Source organism: Anser anser, assembly GCF_964211835.1.
Source record: "Anser anser genome assembly, chromosome: 4".
In the NCBI taxonomy this organism is placed as follows: domain Eukaryota; kingdom Metazoa; phylum Chordata; class Aves; order Anseriformes; family Anatidae; genus Anser; species Anser anser.
In genome coordinates, this window is record NC_139724.1 from 44,843,173 (window position 1) to 44,861,570 (window position 18,398).

The following is an 18,398-nucleotide window of genomic DNA, read 5'->3' on the forward strand; positions in this document are numbered from 1 at the left end:
CACTTCCCAAAGGGAGAAGTCCTTCATGCATGTGTTGGTATGGGTGTTAAAATAGAAATATGAAGAGATTGGCTTGAAGGCGCAGCCCCTACCCAGATTCAGGACTGTCACAGCATGCTGCAAGCAGCCTACTACATAATTTCGTAACACATACTGGCCTGGCCAGCAGCATTGGAAGGACTCAAGTCTCATTAGAACTTCTCTCCTCCTGCCAATAAATCAGTGTGATGTGATTCTGCCCAAAGAGAGGCTTGTGATTGAATACCTGACACCACTACAAATAACCTAAATAGAGAAACTCTGTACGTCCACACCATGCTTCACGGGGTACCCAGAAAGAGGAAAAAAATAATTGTTTGTGCATCTACACACACAATCACCGCTAAAAATGGAATGCAAATCAGCCTGAGTGTAACGCTCAAAAACCATTTAGTCCTCCCAACACCATATGGATCCTCACATTTTGTCTATTCAGTGTCCTGAGGGACTGTTACTTCTACTGAGCAATGCCGTTATTATTCTGCAAGCATAATCCTTTTCAACACATCCTCCCTTTCTACAGAGTGCTTCAAATAGATTTTTCAACCTTTCTCTGATCATTAAGCAAGGGGTATTTGGTTTGTTCAGTTGTGTTTTTTTTTAATTGTTGTGGTAGAAAGTCTGAGGGAAGGAAAAATATTCAGACTGTCAGGCCTGTCAACGCAATTTCTCTCTCCACTGTGCTTCAACTGTTTGGCCTCCAGAGCATATGTTAACAAAACATTACCCAATTAGTTCAGCACTTCACAGAACAAAGCATCAACAAAATAGCAAAATGAATAATAATTTACCTTTCAAGATTGGCATGTGTTCTTTGCCTTCCATTCACTTGTGCTTTTTCATCATCTTTCTTTGCTGGAATTATTGTGGGATCCAAGCCAAATAATTCTTGAAGTTGTCCATAAAGTTCAGAACGGTTGTACACGTGAAATTCAAAGTCATTCACCATGATGTACAGTCTTGTTTCTGCCTTTGGATCTAAATGAATAGTAGGAAAAGAGTTCCAAATTCTACCCCAACATTTCCTTTAAGTATTTACAGTTTTACAGATAGGTACATTTTGCAAAAAACTATCTACGTGGTAGTTAACAGCTGCTGAACTACATATTAAGAAACAGTTAGAAAAAAAGAACACACAAAATATTTATGCCATTCCAAGAAAATCAGTGAAACTTGGCAAATAAAGCAGTTGTATACAAAACATAAAAACCGAAGGGAATTTCACCCTTTGGTCACAATGCAAAAATAAATCCAGAAAGGAGCTGCACAAAATGGTAAATGAGGGTTATTCAGTCTCATATATAAAACCAAAAAAAATAAATAAATAAATCACTTGACACACACCACTGAATCCTCAGTGACAAACTGAGAAGCATCTTCGTTTTATAGAGAAACATAAAGCATAAATACGGAGAATTAACAAAAAGCATACTTATTGCATGCAGTCAGTCAACATTTTCACGAATTCAAGATTTTAACTGTAATATCAACTTGGCTCTTTAATACATAAAAATGAGTTTAACATCTGCTGGTTGCATATAGAGCTGTTTGTGACATACTTTCACCTTGGATAGTATGACCTAATTATGTAGTTAATGTGAGGACAATGCTCACACAACTTCCCCCTGATTACCTAGTTGAAAGAGTGCCCACTACACATTTACCCAAGAGATCTCAATTGCTTTAAAAGCTGATCTGGTCTTTCTAAGCCAAACACACTTTAGGTAACTGAAACATCAATGCTTATCACAGGAGTCAGCAATTGGGGATGAAACTGAGGGCAACATTTCCTGCAGACACTAGAAATGAGAAAGGCAGAGCTACCACTGCTGTAGTCAGGGGCAAGAGAAGAAACCCAGCAGTCCATTGCGTTTGTGCCCAAGAGCCAATGTTTAGAGATCTCGACTTTACTTGTCAGAGAAAGGGACAAACAGGAACATCATGCAGCTCACCAAGGGGAAGTGCAAAGTCCTGCACCTGGGGAGGAATAATCCCACACAGTACGTGCTGGGAGCCACCCAGACGGAACGCCTTAGTGAGGCCTATGAGTATTTCAGGATACTTCGCTAGCCTTCTCTTAATAAATAACAACAAAAACCCAACTCTTCTAACAGCCTTAAATATGTCAGAATGAAAAGAGATTGAGGTCACATTATTTCTGTACCAGCAGGACCAAGTTTATCACCACTATTAACAACAAATTCCCATTCCTGCTCCATTTCTCATCATAGCACCACCAAGCACCTCAGATGCAAAACTTCAAAACAAAAAAATAAAACGAAACACAAAAACATGAACTAATCATTACTGCTTATATTAACCCTTCACAAGATGTTACTTTTTCCAAGCAAAAATCTTAAAAGACTTAAGGTTTGTGTTTTTATAAGAATCTGATGGCATTTTTAAATATTTAATAGGCCCGTTTCAGTCTATGCATTTTCCTATAGGAACATTTCATATCTATTCTGTTTTTCCTTTTATGAGGTATCTGAAACAAAGGTATGTATCAGTAATGTCTAGCTACAACAGGTTTACCAATCACTTTGTGACAGCTGCAATAGTAATCCTCAAAGAAACCAGAGAAATCCTTAGCATGCAATTTACCAGCAGCCTTAGCAATTTGGTTAGGTATTTAGGTTGTGATGAAGCAGATTAAAAAGTATGGGGAAGAACATAATACAACGGGCTAAGAATTTTTGAAGATTTTAATTTTCCTTTTAAAAATGAAATAATCTCTGATAAATAGTTGCAATGTAAAGTAAGCAAGGTTATTTTTCCTAAGAGAAAGCAATTATTTAAGAGAGCACTTTATTCACATTACTTTGTTGTCAAACCGATAGATCTCTGACCTCCTCAATTACTTGGATTATTTGTCTGCTAATTATGCAGTCTTAAATGCCAGCAGAAATGGTTGAAGTTTTGGAACACTGCCAAGCAAAAACACCACCAAAGACAGACACAGCTATCCTTACTGCAATAAGTTCAATTCGTTTTTCATTCTGTAAGCCACTAGAGAAATATGTTTTAACCAGCAGATGGAAAAAATTCTATGAAAACCTGCTGGATGATAACCTGTGGTTACAAGAATGTAATTAACTTTAAGACTAGCTTCTACTTCCTGAATTAGTCTTCTTACAGTATAAAGAATTTGAATTATGTAATGTCTCGATTAAAAAAAAGGTGGGCAACTTTTCCCAATTTATATCAATATTTTGAAAGGTGTCTCATATTTACCTGCATAATGTGTACGCAGTACTCTTACCACTGCTGAGCTGGTCCTGAAAAAGCTACAGCTGTATAAGCTTCCTGGGAAATCTAAGAGGCATCATGCCATCAGAGGCCATTCCAAGGGAGAGAGGCATAGCAAGGGGAAAGAAGGTCTTCCAAAGTTCAGTCACCTTCTCAATTAGTGCCCTCCTCAAGCGGCATACAAATGCCACTTCTGGACCTCCTTGAATTAGCAATGGAACTGTGACACTTGAGAAGTCAAGAGAGTCTCAGCCCTTGAGACACTCATCCAACTAGATTCTAATCCTATAAATGTCTAAGCACACATCACAAGGTTATTTATGTTTTCTCAAAGTGTTCTCTGCAGATACAATTAATCTCTTGTATCCAGTGTTATGCCTCCTTCTTCAGCCATAGATAAGGAAGAAAAATAAATGAGTTTTTCCCCACTTCTGCACTTCTATGACCACAGATGTCATCAAGACACAGGGTTATCAAATAGTAAAGAATATCCCTTATTGTAACACTTCTGCTGAAATACTGACAAAACAGCAAAACTTGAAAACTAAAATCAAGTTTCAGAACCTCAGAAGTCTCTATTTGTCATGGTTATAAACTTCAATACCGAGTCAATTATGCTCAGACTACAGCTAATGAAGGCTACTATTAAGATTAATAGCATTGTCTTGAGAAGGCCTTGAGTCCCTGACTATAAATCCTTTATTTATTTCATTGTGTTGTTCTAATCCACTAATGTAGGTGAACCGGTTAAAAGAACTCATACCTTCTGATGTTTCGATGTACTTCGGGTACATAATAGCAATTGAACTACATGCACGCAATTGTGCGAAGGAAATATTTTTGTGTAGACTACCTGTAAACTTAATTTAAAATTTTAAGCTTTTTTTGAGATGCCTACCATGCTGCTTCTGCTTAGGGTTGTACATCTTCCACCAGCGAAATATGATAAATCCGTCCTGGATTCTAAATTAAATAAATTAGATAAAACAGAAGTTAAAAGACTAATAATCCAAAGTCCTCTGTGTAGCTGCACGATGTTCTGCCTTATGCACTGCAGAGATCTGCAATTTCAACAGTGTACAAGCAACAGTAAAGCACAGAGAAATGCGAGTCTCATAGTACAGTATTATACAATTACCACATTAGCTGAACTTGTATAGAACCCTATATCCATTGTCTACCTAAGGTTGTACAACTTTCATGATAGGAATCAAAGTTATAAGCTATTTGCTAGTTAGCAGTTCATGAAACAAATTATTCTCGCTTCCAGGCTACAAATGCAAAACTACTTGGCCCAAGCAAATCTTCAAGACTTAAGCACAGAAGCGTGGACTGAAAGCCATTAATTAAAAACAGTTCTCCTTTAAACTCTAAAATGTTTTCTTCTACACATATTAAGGGCCACTAGAATCTTATTCAGTACTCACTTCCAATTGATAATGCTCAAACAGCAAATCAGCTAACAAAATGTGCATCTCTAAGAATGTCAAAACACTTTCATCAAAATAGTTTATTTTTAACATTTATGAGTGTACGTACTACTCATTTGTAAAATGGCACTTGGATGTGTTACTTCGATATACACATTTCCTGTATTTAATATCAGTATTTAGAACAGTGACTCCCTTGGAAATCTGTACCTGATAGACATGTCTTCTGTGATGAAATAGATTTCCCGAACCATGACTTTTCCAGACAGCACAGAGAACGAAAAGGAACCTAATTTGAGAGAATTTACAGGGTGTTAGTCTGAAATTGTTGATATTTTAACTTCTGAACAGGAGAATACAGTGGTCAATTATCTGAAATGTGTTTACTTGGTATCTTGAGCTTCAAAAACACATTGACATTCAGAGAAGGGAAGTCAGAGATGCAGAACACACGCGACAAGTACAGGGCTCTAAGAGGTTTGGCATCATCCAAGAACACAACGGACCATCTGAGAAACACGAGTCACTCAGGAACACCCAAGTACCTCACAAAACTTGTGAGACAATTTAGGCAAGCTATTTTGAACAGTTTTCCTATCAAGCTATTGTATGCAAGAACAATGTTAGAGAAATAAAGATTCCTGATTGAAGAATTTTTCAAATTTTAAATACCCATCATGTTTTCAGTGCAATTGTTTTGACAAATTGTGTTTACAGCGGGAAGGGATTAATAAGTATGAAAAGATCAGCAGGTAGTGCAATAGCCCATAATTTTCCTAATGCTTTTCATTTCACTCGCAAATATTTAAGTAAACCATGATTTGTTAAAGCAAAAAACCACCATTAATTGATTGAAGCCAAGCTGTTAATCATGGGATTTAATTCATGTTATGTTCTTCTTACTGATTAAGTTGATAAAGAACACCATATATTTGGCTAGCTACGTCCAGCTGTCTTTACTTAATAGCGATTTCACATAGAAATTATAATAAAAGCCTATAGATCAAGTGTAGCAGCCAGTACGATTTTCAGCTATATTGCTGTTCAAAAAGCTGGATTTGAAGATAGTTTGGATTACAGTTCTTAAATTCTTGAGGACATATGTAAATTAATGCAAGGGCCTCTTTGGTAGGTGGGTATGGCAGAGGTTGTGGTCTTTGGTTGTTTGTTTTAAAGTTATCACTCCATTTATGATCAATAGTTGCAGAAAAAGTCCAGAAGTAAAGTAGTAGCCATTCTGGAAAGCAGAGAGAAGAAGGCATGGAAGAATAAATGAAAGTCAGAAGTGCAGTCAGAGTGAGGTTGTGGGATACAGCCCTCTGTGACTCAACATCAGATATTTTTGTAATGTGGGTGAGTGCCCAAGTGATTTGTACTGACCTGTTTTATTCAAAAGTGTTTTAAAATTATAAAAAAAAGAAAAAAAAAGTTAATGGATTTTGATGGAAATGTTCTAGCCAGTATAAATTCAACATATCACATTCCCGGTATGGACTAACATCATTAGTTGTTCTGACAGCTTATTTAGAAAGCAAGGACACTGCTATAACAAGGAGCCAAGCCTTGAGACTCCACCGTGCTCCTTTGAGCCCAACCAGTTTCTCTGCCTGTTTCAGATGCCATATAACCAGCCCCAGAGGTGTGGGGGAGTGTGAAGCTGTGCTCCTGGACACCAAATCACCAGGCAAAGTCAAGCGGCTGAAGTAGGCTCCTTGGGGCCAACCTTCTCCTTTTAGGAGGTGGACCGTTATGATATAGGGCTTTGAAAAAGGTAATGGGAAATGTACAGGCTTTACATACATAAGTATAAAGACCAAACAGAAAAAAGTACACCTGACAGTAAAAATCCATCAAGTGAACTTTAATACAAAACAATTAGACATTAATGAAAAAGAGGGTGTTTTCCTACCTACACCAGAAATCATTTCCTGAAGCATGTCATTGAACTTGTTTCCTTCTTAAATTAAAACCATACTGATAATTTCCAAATTACTGTAACAAGGGAAAATGGAGTTTACCTCCACTTGGTTTTCAGCAAATCAAAGTATAATTAAAAGCAGTAGGTAAAAGCAACAGCATTACAGCAATCGTAACTTACCAATATGGATGTAGCCATGCTTATATAGCCTGTTAAGAACCAATGTTAAAATGAGTCCAATGTTCCGGGAATTATAATAAGTTAGGTAGATAATCCATCCACAAGACAATATTGTCGCTGTTGAAAGATTAAAATGAATTAAAATATTTTCAAAGCATTCTGACCCAGATAAAAGCCTTACCTATTAAGACTATAAAACCCTTACCTATTAAAACTATAAAGCATAATGTTCCTCCCACTCTCAAAAAAAAAAAACAAAAAACTGATGGGGCATTTTAATGGGTGTTTTCAGAAAGAGGGTATGAGAAAGGTGTGAAAAGGGTAAAAAAGCAAAATGCAAAGTTCAGAAAAGTACTGTCTTTTATTCCCCTATTTGAAAAACTGGCCTATTGAGCGCAGGCGACAGGTACCATACGTTTCACTGTCATCTCCTATCACCCAAGCTGATAAATTTCACAGATCAAATCATAGCAAGCATTATACCACACAATCATTTTATTTCAAAATACCTGAAGAAAATATGATCTACAGAAGTCAAATTACACTCCTTCTCCATCCTTCTCCAAACCATGAACTGTAACTTAAATTTCCTCAACACAGAAAATTTTACTCTCACACCTGAAACTATTTCCTAAGCTGCTGGACCCTGAGAGAAACAGACCAGTCTTTGGGATAGCAGAAATCTGTCAGCAGTTTGAACATGGAATTTGATGGGGGGGGGGGGGGGGGGGGGGAGAAGAGGAAAAAGCAATCTAGTGAAAAACATGCTAAAAAAAAAAAGAATTAGGTCTGCTAATCCCCAAAGTAATTTTCACTTTAGTTGATTAAGAGCTGGTAACCTATTTCTAACTGCAAGGGTTCTCAAAGATTCCAGAAGGACAAACCCAAAAGCTATGGGGCTGCCAGGGAATGGACTACTTCTAACTCTCACTCTATAAATTATCAACCTGCTAGTCCAGAGCAGAATAGGGAATAATGCAATTTTTGTATTTAAGGTACCTCTGTTCATTATATTAACTGACCTTTATAACAAAAGTTTTCCTTTTATATATATTTTATACTTAAAAACTCAGATTTATTGTGCTTTTTATGGGAAAACTGAAGTGCAGAAAAACATAGAGGTATGATGTCTTCACTCTGCAGAGATTTCAAGTAATTAATAAAAAGTTTACAAAAACAACCTGTCCATTTACTAGACCTTAAAATTTTTGCAGTCATCTGTTCCACCACAGTGCCTGCACTTTGTTGAAAGACGAGGAAGAAAAGGGAGAAGAGAAAGACTTGTATGACTTTGTCTTTTCGTTACTGGAAAATGGATCCAGTCTGACCAAAATTGAAGTAGCACATACACCTGGGCAAGTAAGCTGCTTGCCATGTAAAACAAAACAAATCTTAGGTCAAAGCTCTGCACGGGTGGTGATTCCACAGGAACAAGGCATGGAGGGTTAAAACTAAACTCCAGTAAAGAAAGTGCTGCTGGCATTCAGAGAAGGCATACTGCAAGGGCAGCATTTACCTCACCTTGCTTTTAGATGAGTAAGCTGCTCTATCAGTGAAGGAGAAAGGTGGCATGACTCACACTCAAAGGGTCTCATTCCAGTCGTAAAACTTAATTTGAGATTAAAGTTCATCTAGGCACTTAACCTAAAGCCAAGAAGGTCTCCTCTCAAGGTGACATTCTGAAGAAAATCAGCAAATTAATACACTTTCCAGGCACCACGGTCCTATCCATTGCCTATATAACTCGTGTCACATCTGCCCCAAATTTTACTCTTTTTTTTTTCCCCACTCACCAAATTTGGTCTCCACTACTAAATGACAGATCCTATAAACTCTATTAATCTCATTAGTATATTCCTTGATTTTAAAAGCCCCATTTTTGGAAATTACATTTGAAACATTTTACTACATGTGATTTTTCTTAAACAGATTGTTCTAGAATTGTGCAACAACTCTTTGAAGAGCATGTTCATTTCTGAAATTCATCACCTCTTACTTGAATCAATATTTAGCTGTTTCAGGATTAAACAGAAGATAAACTGTTGACATCTTTTTTTGTTCTCTTATAACAGGATGCCATAGGTCAGCAGATGAAAGCAGGGAAGGAACGACTGGTTGAAACTGGGTCAAGATTAATAAACATTACTTTAATGCCTTTGTAACCAAACTTCATAATAACAGGAGGCTACCCAAAATTTTCTGTTTGTGTCCTTGTTTTTAGAATACCAGGCACCTTCTTACAAATAAACAGAACAGCAGCTCCCCAAAACTGCGTAGATGTACATAGATCGATCTGCCCTTAGAAAATGGGAACAGACTAGATTATGTCTTGAAGTTCCACCCACTCTTCCTTGGAACATAAATTTGTAAGTTTAATATGTTCAAGCAAATAAGAAAGCTAAGCAAAGCCTTTGGTTTGATTTATAGTTGTTAAATGGAATTGCTTATGTCCTACATACTTCCCGAGTAGTATTACTAATTGTTTGTTCTGTGAATCCAGTGCAGAAAGTGAAAATCAAAGAAAAAAAAATCTGCAGACTGCCATTTGACACTTTTATTCTTTGGTGAAAGACCTGAACATCCCTAGGTCTTAATTCAAAGCTTCTGGAGACAGAATTTGTAGATCTGTTCCATGTCCTTTCCATATTTTATCACGAGCAACTACTGGCATGGTGACTTCTCTTATTTTCATCTGGATTACACTTAAACTTTACGTTGAGTGCAAATTTTCCACTTCATCATATTAAAAGTGAAAATGAATAATATTCTGGAAGCAGCCTCAGCTATCTGCCGATATCCATTTCATTCAACTTGGCCCACTGAAAAATAATTGCAGTGCACCAACAGCCAACACATACACACCCAATTCCCAAAAGTCAAAAATGAAACTTTTTCCTCTGCTGCCCTTTGCTCTGGGTCCAGGAATCAAGGCTGAAAAGCAGGTATTACCTATTCTTGGAAAAGTCTCAATTCAACGCACGTCTAATGCTTTCATCCAGATCTGAATGTAACTCAATCGTTATTTTGCTCTCCCTGCCCCACTTGTTTACATATTCAGGAAATAAGAGTTGCTACACACAAATATAAACAACAGCACCAACAACAACACCAGTGTTATGAAGACTAACTTAAGTCTAACTAAGGAACTTTTACAAAAACTACCTATAACTGAGAACCCTATCCTGAAAGGCTTATTTTGACACACAATTTGGTATAAAAGTTATGTCATTGAACGCAAGTGTCTTTATACCATGATTCAAAGGATGCATACTGTATTAAATACCTGTAGAGTGAAGTTACTGTATCTGCCTGTCGTGTGCTACAATGCCAATCCTGTTATTGCATTACAGCTAATCAACAGCTTATTCTGGTGTTAGAAAAAACTTATTTTGCAGAGAGTTCTCACTGAGCTCTTATTTTGCAGAGCAGCAGTTGTAGAGCATCATCCTTTGCACACTGGACTTCACTCCCAATTGTCCCAGCAATATTAGTATTGGAAACAATACTGTATTTTCTTTCTGAATTACTTAAATAGCGTTGTCGTACATCACTAAGCAGTTATATGGCAAGTAAAAATCTGTTTTCAATGCTTTGATGTCTTTTGGCAAGAAATTCTCTACTGGTATAACAACGTTTTGAGAAGCGTGTTTAAAAGTACACACAAACAAAAAGACCAACACTTACCCAAAACAGAATAAATTCACCTTACCTACTAACAGCCAAACAACATTGGAGTCATGTTCTGTTAGGAAGTCCTCCAACTGTGTGATACTTGGGACAAAACTATCATTTTTCCTTTGATCCATTGCTAAACTGTTGTTGTGTCAGCACCTATAGAACTGAAGGGAAAAAAAAAAAGAGTAATAAGAACTGTACCATGTGGAGAACATTAGGAATGTTTAACGTGGTGTTAACAGTCTGCTTCAAACAAATATGAATACATTTTATTCCTTCAATAGCATCTTTATGATTCTCAGCTACCCTTTTTTTCTCCTCTAGAGCAGAAATGTTTCCACCCAGAGCAGAACACTCCTATCTGCTGAAACGAAGTTTCCAGGCACGTGCTTCCCTAAAACAGAGTGCAGATCAACAAAATCCCAGACTATGCTCTCTAAATTTAGTACTCTGACTGCCCTATACAGCATATAATAGCAAACAAGTTTAAAAGGCTGTTGCACCATAGCACTAAGTTAAAAGGCAACTGAACATAGAAGTAAAATTGTTAAACATTCTAAAAATGTAACACGAGACTAAGTGCACAGTGTTCACTTAGTAGAGGTTTGTTCCGTAAGATGTTCCTGTCAGAGAAGCATTAATTGCAGTTTATTTCAAGATAATTGCTCTATTGCACTTGTGCATTAAGAATCTCTCGACTCAGTGCTGTAACTTAATCCCCCAGTAACTCATGTCTTTTATACCACTTCTTACATGCAGAATGGCAAACAGATCATTTGAAAACAAAAAGGACACATGCTATTTCTTGCAAAGATGAACCACTCCCTAAAGGTCATTTCTGTTCAAATCTCTGTTCATGTACCATTACATTTCTTAACCAACTGCGTAATTCCTGTTTTTTCCCCCCAAGTGCTTACATATGAACTTTTCTCCTCATTTTAACGGGTGACACTGGAGTGAAAAGGCGGCAGTTCTTCGTACCAACAAAGGGGCAAAAGTCCTAGCCCAGCACAACGATTCAGAAGTTCAGGTTTTAATTCCTAAGGGAACAGAGACCTATGGAAGTATTTGTTCACGTCTGATGGTTTCTTTAAGCAACTAAGTGAGGAAACCTGATTTCACAGAATCACAGAATCATCTAGGTTGGAAGAGACCTCCAAGATCCCCTAGTCCATTTGTTTCTGTAGGTGAGGAAAGCAGTACATAAATATCTCAGAATCTGGGGGCTGCAGACTGCTTATGGATGCATGCAGATGCCCAAGAGTTGAAAGGTAATTAAACCTGTTACAAAGCTTTTATTCCCCATTTGTGAACTGCACTAAACCAATGTTTAATTCACACACACACACACACAAAAAAAAAAAAAAAAAAGTTCAATCCCTCGTCTTGAAGCTGTCCCAGAGCAGTACAGCTCGCTCAGCAGAGCAGCAGCAGCCACGCGGCTCTCTGACCACGCACCCTCTCCCCAAGCAAGTGTCTATACGGCCACACTTGTGCACGCAGTAAAACTCAGGGATGAAAAATTTGGCTGCCTTCAGGTATCGCTGCTTAACGCAGCACAAGGTTGCCCTCAGGCATTGCTGCTTGAGGCAGCTCTGGGGCTTTGCTCCAGCACCGCCATCCCGCACCCCACAGCCACTTCCTCGCACGCTGGGGCCAGCGGCGCAGACCCCTGCACTCCTGGAAGGCAAGGATCATGGGTGGTGCACGGCCAGGCAACCTTCAAGAGCAATGAAATATTTCCACAACCTCTTAATCCGGCGTGCCCATTAATTCCCTCGCTTCGCGATGGATTTGCATCAGCTTATAAAAACTGGCTACATCATGTCACTGTTACATGGAGTGCAGAAAGCCAGTCCTTCTGATCTCACACGCTTATTCAAAACATGCACAAATCATCTTGCAAGTGGGTTATATTAATTAAATGTGATTAACAGGGAGTAGCTCAATTCCATAATATTCAAAATCATCCGGCACTATTTTACTTACATTACTTTCATTTGAAGTTTTCTCCCTTGGACATCACCTGTCAAGCCTTCTTACAGGGAGATCATTCTGCTTTGTTTCTTTTTTTTTTTTCCTTTTCCTTTTCCTCCCCTTTTTCTTTTTTTAAACACCTTCCAGCTCTGGCAGACTGTCTGGCTGTCAGCCTTCAACCCTCAAACAAATCCAGGTAGGTTTCGTTTCCTTTCCTTGTGAAGTCTCTGACGCTCTCCATCAGATGGGGAACACAAAACTAAATGTCATCGACAAGATCTTGGGTTTTGAGCAGCATAAGCATTTAGCTTAGTGATATGGTTTAGTGGAGGACTTGTTGGTGTTAGGTCAGAGGTTGGACTGGGTGATCTTGGAGGTCTCTTCCAACCTAGATGGATCTGTGATAACATTTCTGAAATAGTCCCTATTTCTAAGTGTTAGCAAAGGAACTAATATTTATCCAGGTTTTCCTGTAATAAATAAATCCATGCCATCTCTCACTATTGTAACTTGAGAACAAAACATGGAAGAGAAGCTGAAAAACACTTGCCTTTAATGCATTTGTCTCTCCTGCATCTGGGTAAGCAGTACCTCGAATTAGGAGCCTGAGTTTTGAAGTAAAACAAGTACAGTCCCACTAACAAGCACTAGCAATTTGCTCCCTACCTCTTCTGATAAGAAAGAATAGAATGGGGAGGAAAGATGAGGAAAGTACTAAACAAAACACTAAACAAACTACAAAAGAAAAACCACCAGGCACTGCCTCCAGGAGTGGTGACAAAGCAGCCGCTATGGTAGCTCCCCTACCAGCAGGACTAAGCAGCATGACACACACATATTTTTTAAGAATACGTCCTTGTTTTAAAGGGACGTTACAATGGCAAATTAAATTATGTAATGGTACCGTGATTTGCTTTAAGACATTCACAATACCCCAATAAAAAACCCACATGCCAGCTTGTATTACAAAGTAGATGATGCTCCGCAGGCAGCCTCTAGGAGCTTTTAACCCGGGAATGGCAAAGGAACCGGGGAAACTGAGACACCAAGCTGTCAGCACAACAGGGAGAATTTGTTTCTTCCCTTCAAGAGAAAAATCAAACCCTCCTTTTGTGATCAAGACCACTGTGGAAGTGTTGTCAAGTGGTCAGGATCACCTTAGTGAACAACACTAACAACCCTAAGAAAGCAACTTGTGATTTTCCTAGAAATTTATCTATTCCTAATAAATTTCCTAAGAAATTATCATCAAAATTCTTATCAATTTAGGAAATTACATGTTTCCTAAGATACTTCCTAAGAAATAAGCTAGTGTTATACAACACTGAGGCAGGAAATTGAATGTTGTTATGGCTCTGTAGGACTGTGGCAAGACAAGACTGCAAACGATGGGATGCTGATACTGACCTGCTGAAACAAAGACTGCGTTCATCACTTTTTGCCGTCACTAGCCCAACCATAAGATGGATATCCTTGGAAGCTTTCTGGAATATTTTTGCTATTCACACGCAAATAAACAAGGGAATCCCGCATCAGACAACGTTTGCAAGTTTTGGAGCTCCACCACAGGTCCTTTGAGGCCCCGGCCCACTGACAGCACCCCCTGCCCTCAACTGAGGCACCTGAGAAGGAGGAGGAAGAGGATGGGAGCCTAAGTTTCCAGAAACAGGCAGCACGACCACCTGCACTGGATGCACATGTGTCTCAGAGGACACAGGCGCTTAATCCATTTTGATTACGAAGCAACTGCACCTCTAAGACTTAGGGCAACAGACAGCCGCTGCAGGCAGAGACTTCAGCAGGACGAGCTACCGATGTCGTCCTTGGGCATTTACATGGTGTGGAGGATGCAGAGGCAGGATCAGCAGCGTTAGGAGGCAGAGATACAGCCTTTCCAGGACAACCATGAGCTACTTTCTGTTGACGGTCCTGCTCCTACCTGCCTCCACCCTCCATGCCCTCTGCATTGTGCACGTGGCCCAGCTCTCTGCACACATCCTTCCTCCGTTATGCTCACCCCAACGGCAAAACTTCTTTGCAGTCCACAGAATCGTCTAGGTTGGAAGAGACCTCCAAGATCACCTAGTCCAACCTCTGACCTGACACTAACAAGTCCTCCACTAAACCATATCACTAAGTTCTACATCTAAACGTCTTTTAAAGACCTCCAGGGATGGAGACTCAGCCACTTCCCTGGGCAGCCCATTCCAATGCCTAACAACCCTTTCGGTAAAGAAGTTCTTCCTAACGTCATTCCTAACATCTAAACCTCCCCTGGCGCAACTTTAGCCCATTCCCCCTCGTCCTGTCACCAGGCACGTGGGAGAACAGACCAACCCCCACCTCGCTACAGCCTCCTTTAAGGTACCTATAGAGAGCGATAAGGTCACCCCTGAGCCTCCTCTTCTCCAGGCTGAACAACCCCAGCTCCCTCAGCCGCTCCTCGTGAGACTTGTTCTCCAGGCCCCTCACCAAGCCCGGCAAGGAGTTGCCCCACAGGTCTGTCTCCTGCTCACACTCCCTGATAGCCTTTAACCTCTCCACCTCCCCCTTGAGCTCTGCCACCAGGCTGAGCAGGTCATCCACCTGCTCACACCTCACACACGCGGTGTCTCTGCCGCCCTCAGAGGGCAGCACCACAACACGGACTGGGCACTCTGCAGGGACACTGACTGGTAGCTTGGTGTGCCTGTGGTTTCAAAGCAAGCTGCCAGTGTGTTCTTCTGAAGGAACAGCACACTTGACAAGTCTTAGGGGAGTACTCTGGAAAGCACGAGAGTGGACGGGAATGGACGGGAAGCTGACCCTTACCAGCCCTGCCAGTACCAGACAGAGCACACGTCAGTGGGGAAGAGAAACCCAGAAATCCACATGCATCTCTGCACTTTTTTACAGTATGTTCTCAAAGTCTCTACTGTTTTGTGATGATGATCCCCGAAAACAAGCCAGAATATGGTCCAAAACTATAATGACCCCCCCCCTTTTTTAAAAACATCTTTACTATTCCAAATGTCACTTGTGGCTTGCATCAGCTGCCTGGTGTGCTACACACAGAAAGTTGTGTGACTTCTCCTGAGAGGAAGAAAGGAGAAGCAGTGGATTTCGGGGCACAGCAGTGGCAGAATCGCACCACTCATTTATTTTCACATCAGTCTTTTAAGATGTTGTGTAGTCACCCTTCTGCAAATGAGAACGAGGAGAGAGAGGAAGCCCAGCCCTCGGTTTGTGATGCCCACACAAAATACTTGGGGCCTGCTTTCCAGGTGCATGTTTAGATTGAATTGAAGATGTGAGGGTTCGATGTTACCTAGACTTGCTCCTCCCGGTCAGACAGGCATTCTTTAGAGAAGAAACACACACTTAACAGAAAATGTACAAGTTTTAATTACTTGAGTCATGTATTATTCAAATTTTATCAGTACTAAAAGGATGTAATTGATGGAAACTGAGTCATCTGACAGTCCTGGGGGATGTGCTTTATTTCCAGCCTGCTCCCAGTATTCCAACCTGGACCAGGCTCTCAGCAAACACTCCATTCCTGAAAAAGCCACTCACTCAGAAGCACCTGCATCAAGCCTTTATAAATATATTTCCGTTACATCAAATACATAAACTAGTGTTAACTTCAGCATGAAGTGCTAACACTTAGCCTGAGGAAAAAAAAAAAAAACCCTGCTAGAACAAACCAATAAAAGTTACAGAAAGCACGCATATATAAAAGGGGTGACCCCCCAAAAAAATGAAATTGAAGCCCATCCAAAAGTGGATGGTCAACACAAAAAACCGCTGCAGATCCCGTCTCACACTTTGGCTTCATCATTCAGGCGGCTGGCTGGACAAAGCCCCCAGCACGTGAGCTCTGCAGGGGCAGGGCAGGAAGATGAGGAGCTGGCGGACCCGCTGCTGACAGAGGCCTTCCAGCATCCTCTCCGCCTGGCGGAGAGCTGAAGCCAAGGGAACAGCAACGTGGCCACAAGGGCTCTGTCCTACACCTGCAACTGAAGATGAAAGCAACAGGTATTTTACTTGGTGCCTGGGAATGTCAGAGTAATACTGGTCTCAGGCTGATAGAAAAGGAGAGGAGAAAAGGAAATGTCTTTTTAATCCCATCCTTTGGAATACTCCTTTTTTCTGGCACACCTTGCAGAGATGGCTGACTAAAACAGTATCCAAAGATGTGAACAAAAGCTAACATTTCATAAGGCTGAGGAAAAAAAACTTCTATACGGTTACGAAGCAAGTAGTGAAATAAAGGATGCTGCCAATCCCCTTATTATTATGACTGGAATTTATGGGGGAAATAAATGGGAGTTAAAGTTTATCAGGGACACTCCTCAGATCTTCAGTTCAGAGAAATCAAGTGTTTACCAAGTATTTGTTAATTTGAAAGCAAAGCAAAATCTGCTCTCTAAAATAATGTCCACATTTAATTCCTTAAAAGTTAACTTCCAGTTGGAGGACACAACTCCCAGTTTCTGCAGCATTTACAAGACAGCGGAGCTGCAATTGCGCCCAAGACATAAGATTAAACCAGAGGAGGTAAATTCCCCTAGCCTAAATAAAGGAACTTAGGTAACACACACGGATGCTTCACATCTCCACTAAGGGAGCCATGCCCACAACAGGTCCTTAAGGCAAAGAAATGGCATTTCCATGTCCTACCCACTTTGTCACTTTCTTTTAAAGGGTCTCCAGCAAGAGCTGGTACCAAGTCAGAGCCTCACGTAATTCAGCGATGTTCGACAGCAGTCTCACAAATGCAAACATAACTCAGCTGAACTTCCCTCCGAGGGCGCGCGATGTTATCAGCACCTAGGCGCACATTCAGCGCATTTTACAAAACAAAAAGCTGCCAACCTTGGCGTCTTTCCCAAAGTATTCCGGCTAGGTCTGGAGACATCAAGCCAGTCCCAGACAGTGTAGGAAGCTCAGTTAAGACCTTAATCAACAAGTATGGTAAAGGGGAAGGAAGAGAAGTCGTTCTCAAAGCACACACACACTAAATAAGCTATGGGATAGCACTTACACAGCAATTCTACTATCCGAAGCGTTGCACTTGCTTCACATCCTACAGGCAATTGAGGACTGGCATCATTTTCAGTAGAAGAACTGAGATTTGGGCCCAAGTTCCTACCCCTGAGCCAGTGCTTGAAGCAACGGTAGTGGTAAACTGTAAACAAGCTGGACGACTGCGTTAATTGCACTAATGAAATCCTGCTCCGACCTCAAGCGGAAACGGCTCAACTCCAAACAGAGCAGAGCTGGGAGCCACCCCAGTCAAACTGCTGTGTGGACAGCATTACTTACACCGCATTTGCACTACAGGAGCTTACCTTAGTAAATAATGCGTGTTCTTAGAAAATGAGTTAAAATTAAAAGTCTTCTTCAAAGAAGCTGTGAGATACAAATATGATTCTTGCAGCAGTCTACCTGATGAGATATATTTTATCTAACAGAGAAATAGCAACTACTAGAAAAGCATCTACATTGCAAATATATATAACGCTCCTTGAGGAGGAAAAAAATCTAGTTTGAGTGGTTTAGACAAGTACCATTGTCCAAAAGGAGTAAAAAAAACCTTTTACATCTACTGATTCAGGGTCCAAAAAATCCAGTGATGCATTTTATTTCAATCCTTTTGAGAACACTGATGCTCTAAGTACTTCAAAATTGTAACAAAAAAATGAGTTACTGTAATAGATGATTTCCCCTCCTTCCCCCCACACAAGAACAGACCATTTTTGTTCATTTATTTGTCAAAGTGCAGGACACAAATCTTAACACAAGAGGAATTAAAGAAATTCCTGGTGTGGCAAGCAACACACCCCTTGCATCACTTCACTGCTTGTCAGGCAGTGCCCAGCTGAACTTTGGCTGCTTTTTCACTTACTTTTACCTCAAATTAAAAATAAAAAATAAAATGCCTAGCC

At 40.1% G+C, this 18,398-nt stretch overlaps 1 protein-coding gene across 1 annotated transcript in view; it reads right to left on the reverse strand.

Annotated features, from left to right (window-relative positions):
* The window catches only part of BLTP1 (bridge-like lipid transfer protein family member 1), a 109,791-nt gene extending 97,969 nt beyond the window's left edge, over positions 1–11,822 (reverse strand). The window contains exons 1-6 of the mRNA XM_083835806.1: positions 11,409–11,822; positions 10,526–10,655; positions 6,817–6,933; positions 4,929–5,007; positions 4,187–4,251; positions 831–1,017 (exon numbers count right to left, since the gene is read on the reverse strand). Of these exons, the coding sequence (XP_083691932.1) occupies positions 831–1,017; positions 4,187–4,251; positions 4,929–5,007; positions 6,817–6,933; positions 10,526–10,622 (545 nt within the window). The 5' untranslated portion in view covers positions 10,623–10,655; positions 11,409–11,822. The remainder of the gene's footprint in view (positions 1–830; positions 1,018–4,186; positions 4,252–4,928; positions 5,008–6,816; positions 6,934–10,525; positions 10,656–11,408) is intronic.
* Between the last annotated feature and the right edge of the window lie 6,576 nt (positions 11,823–18,398).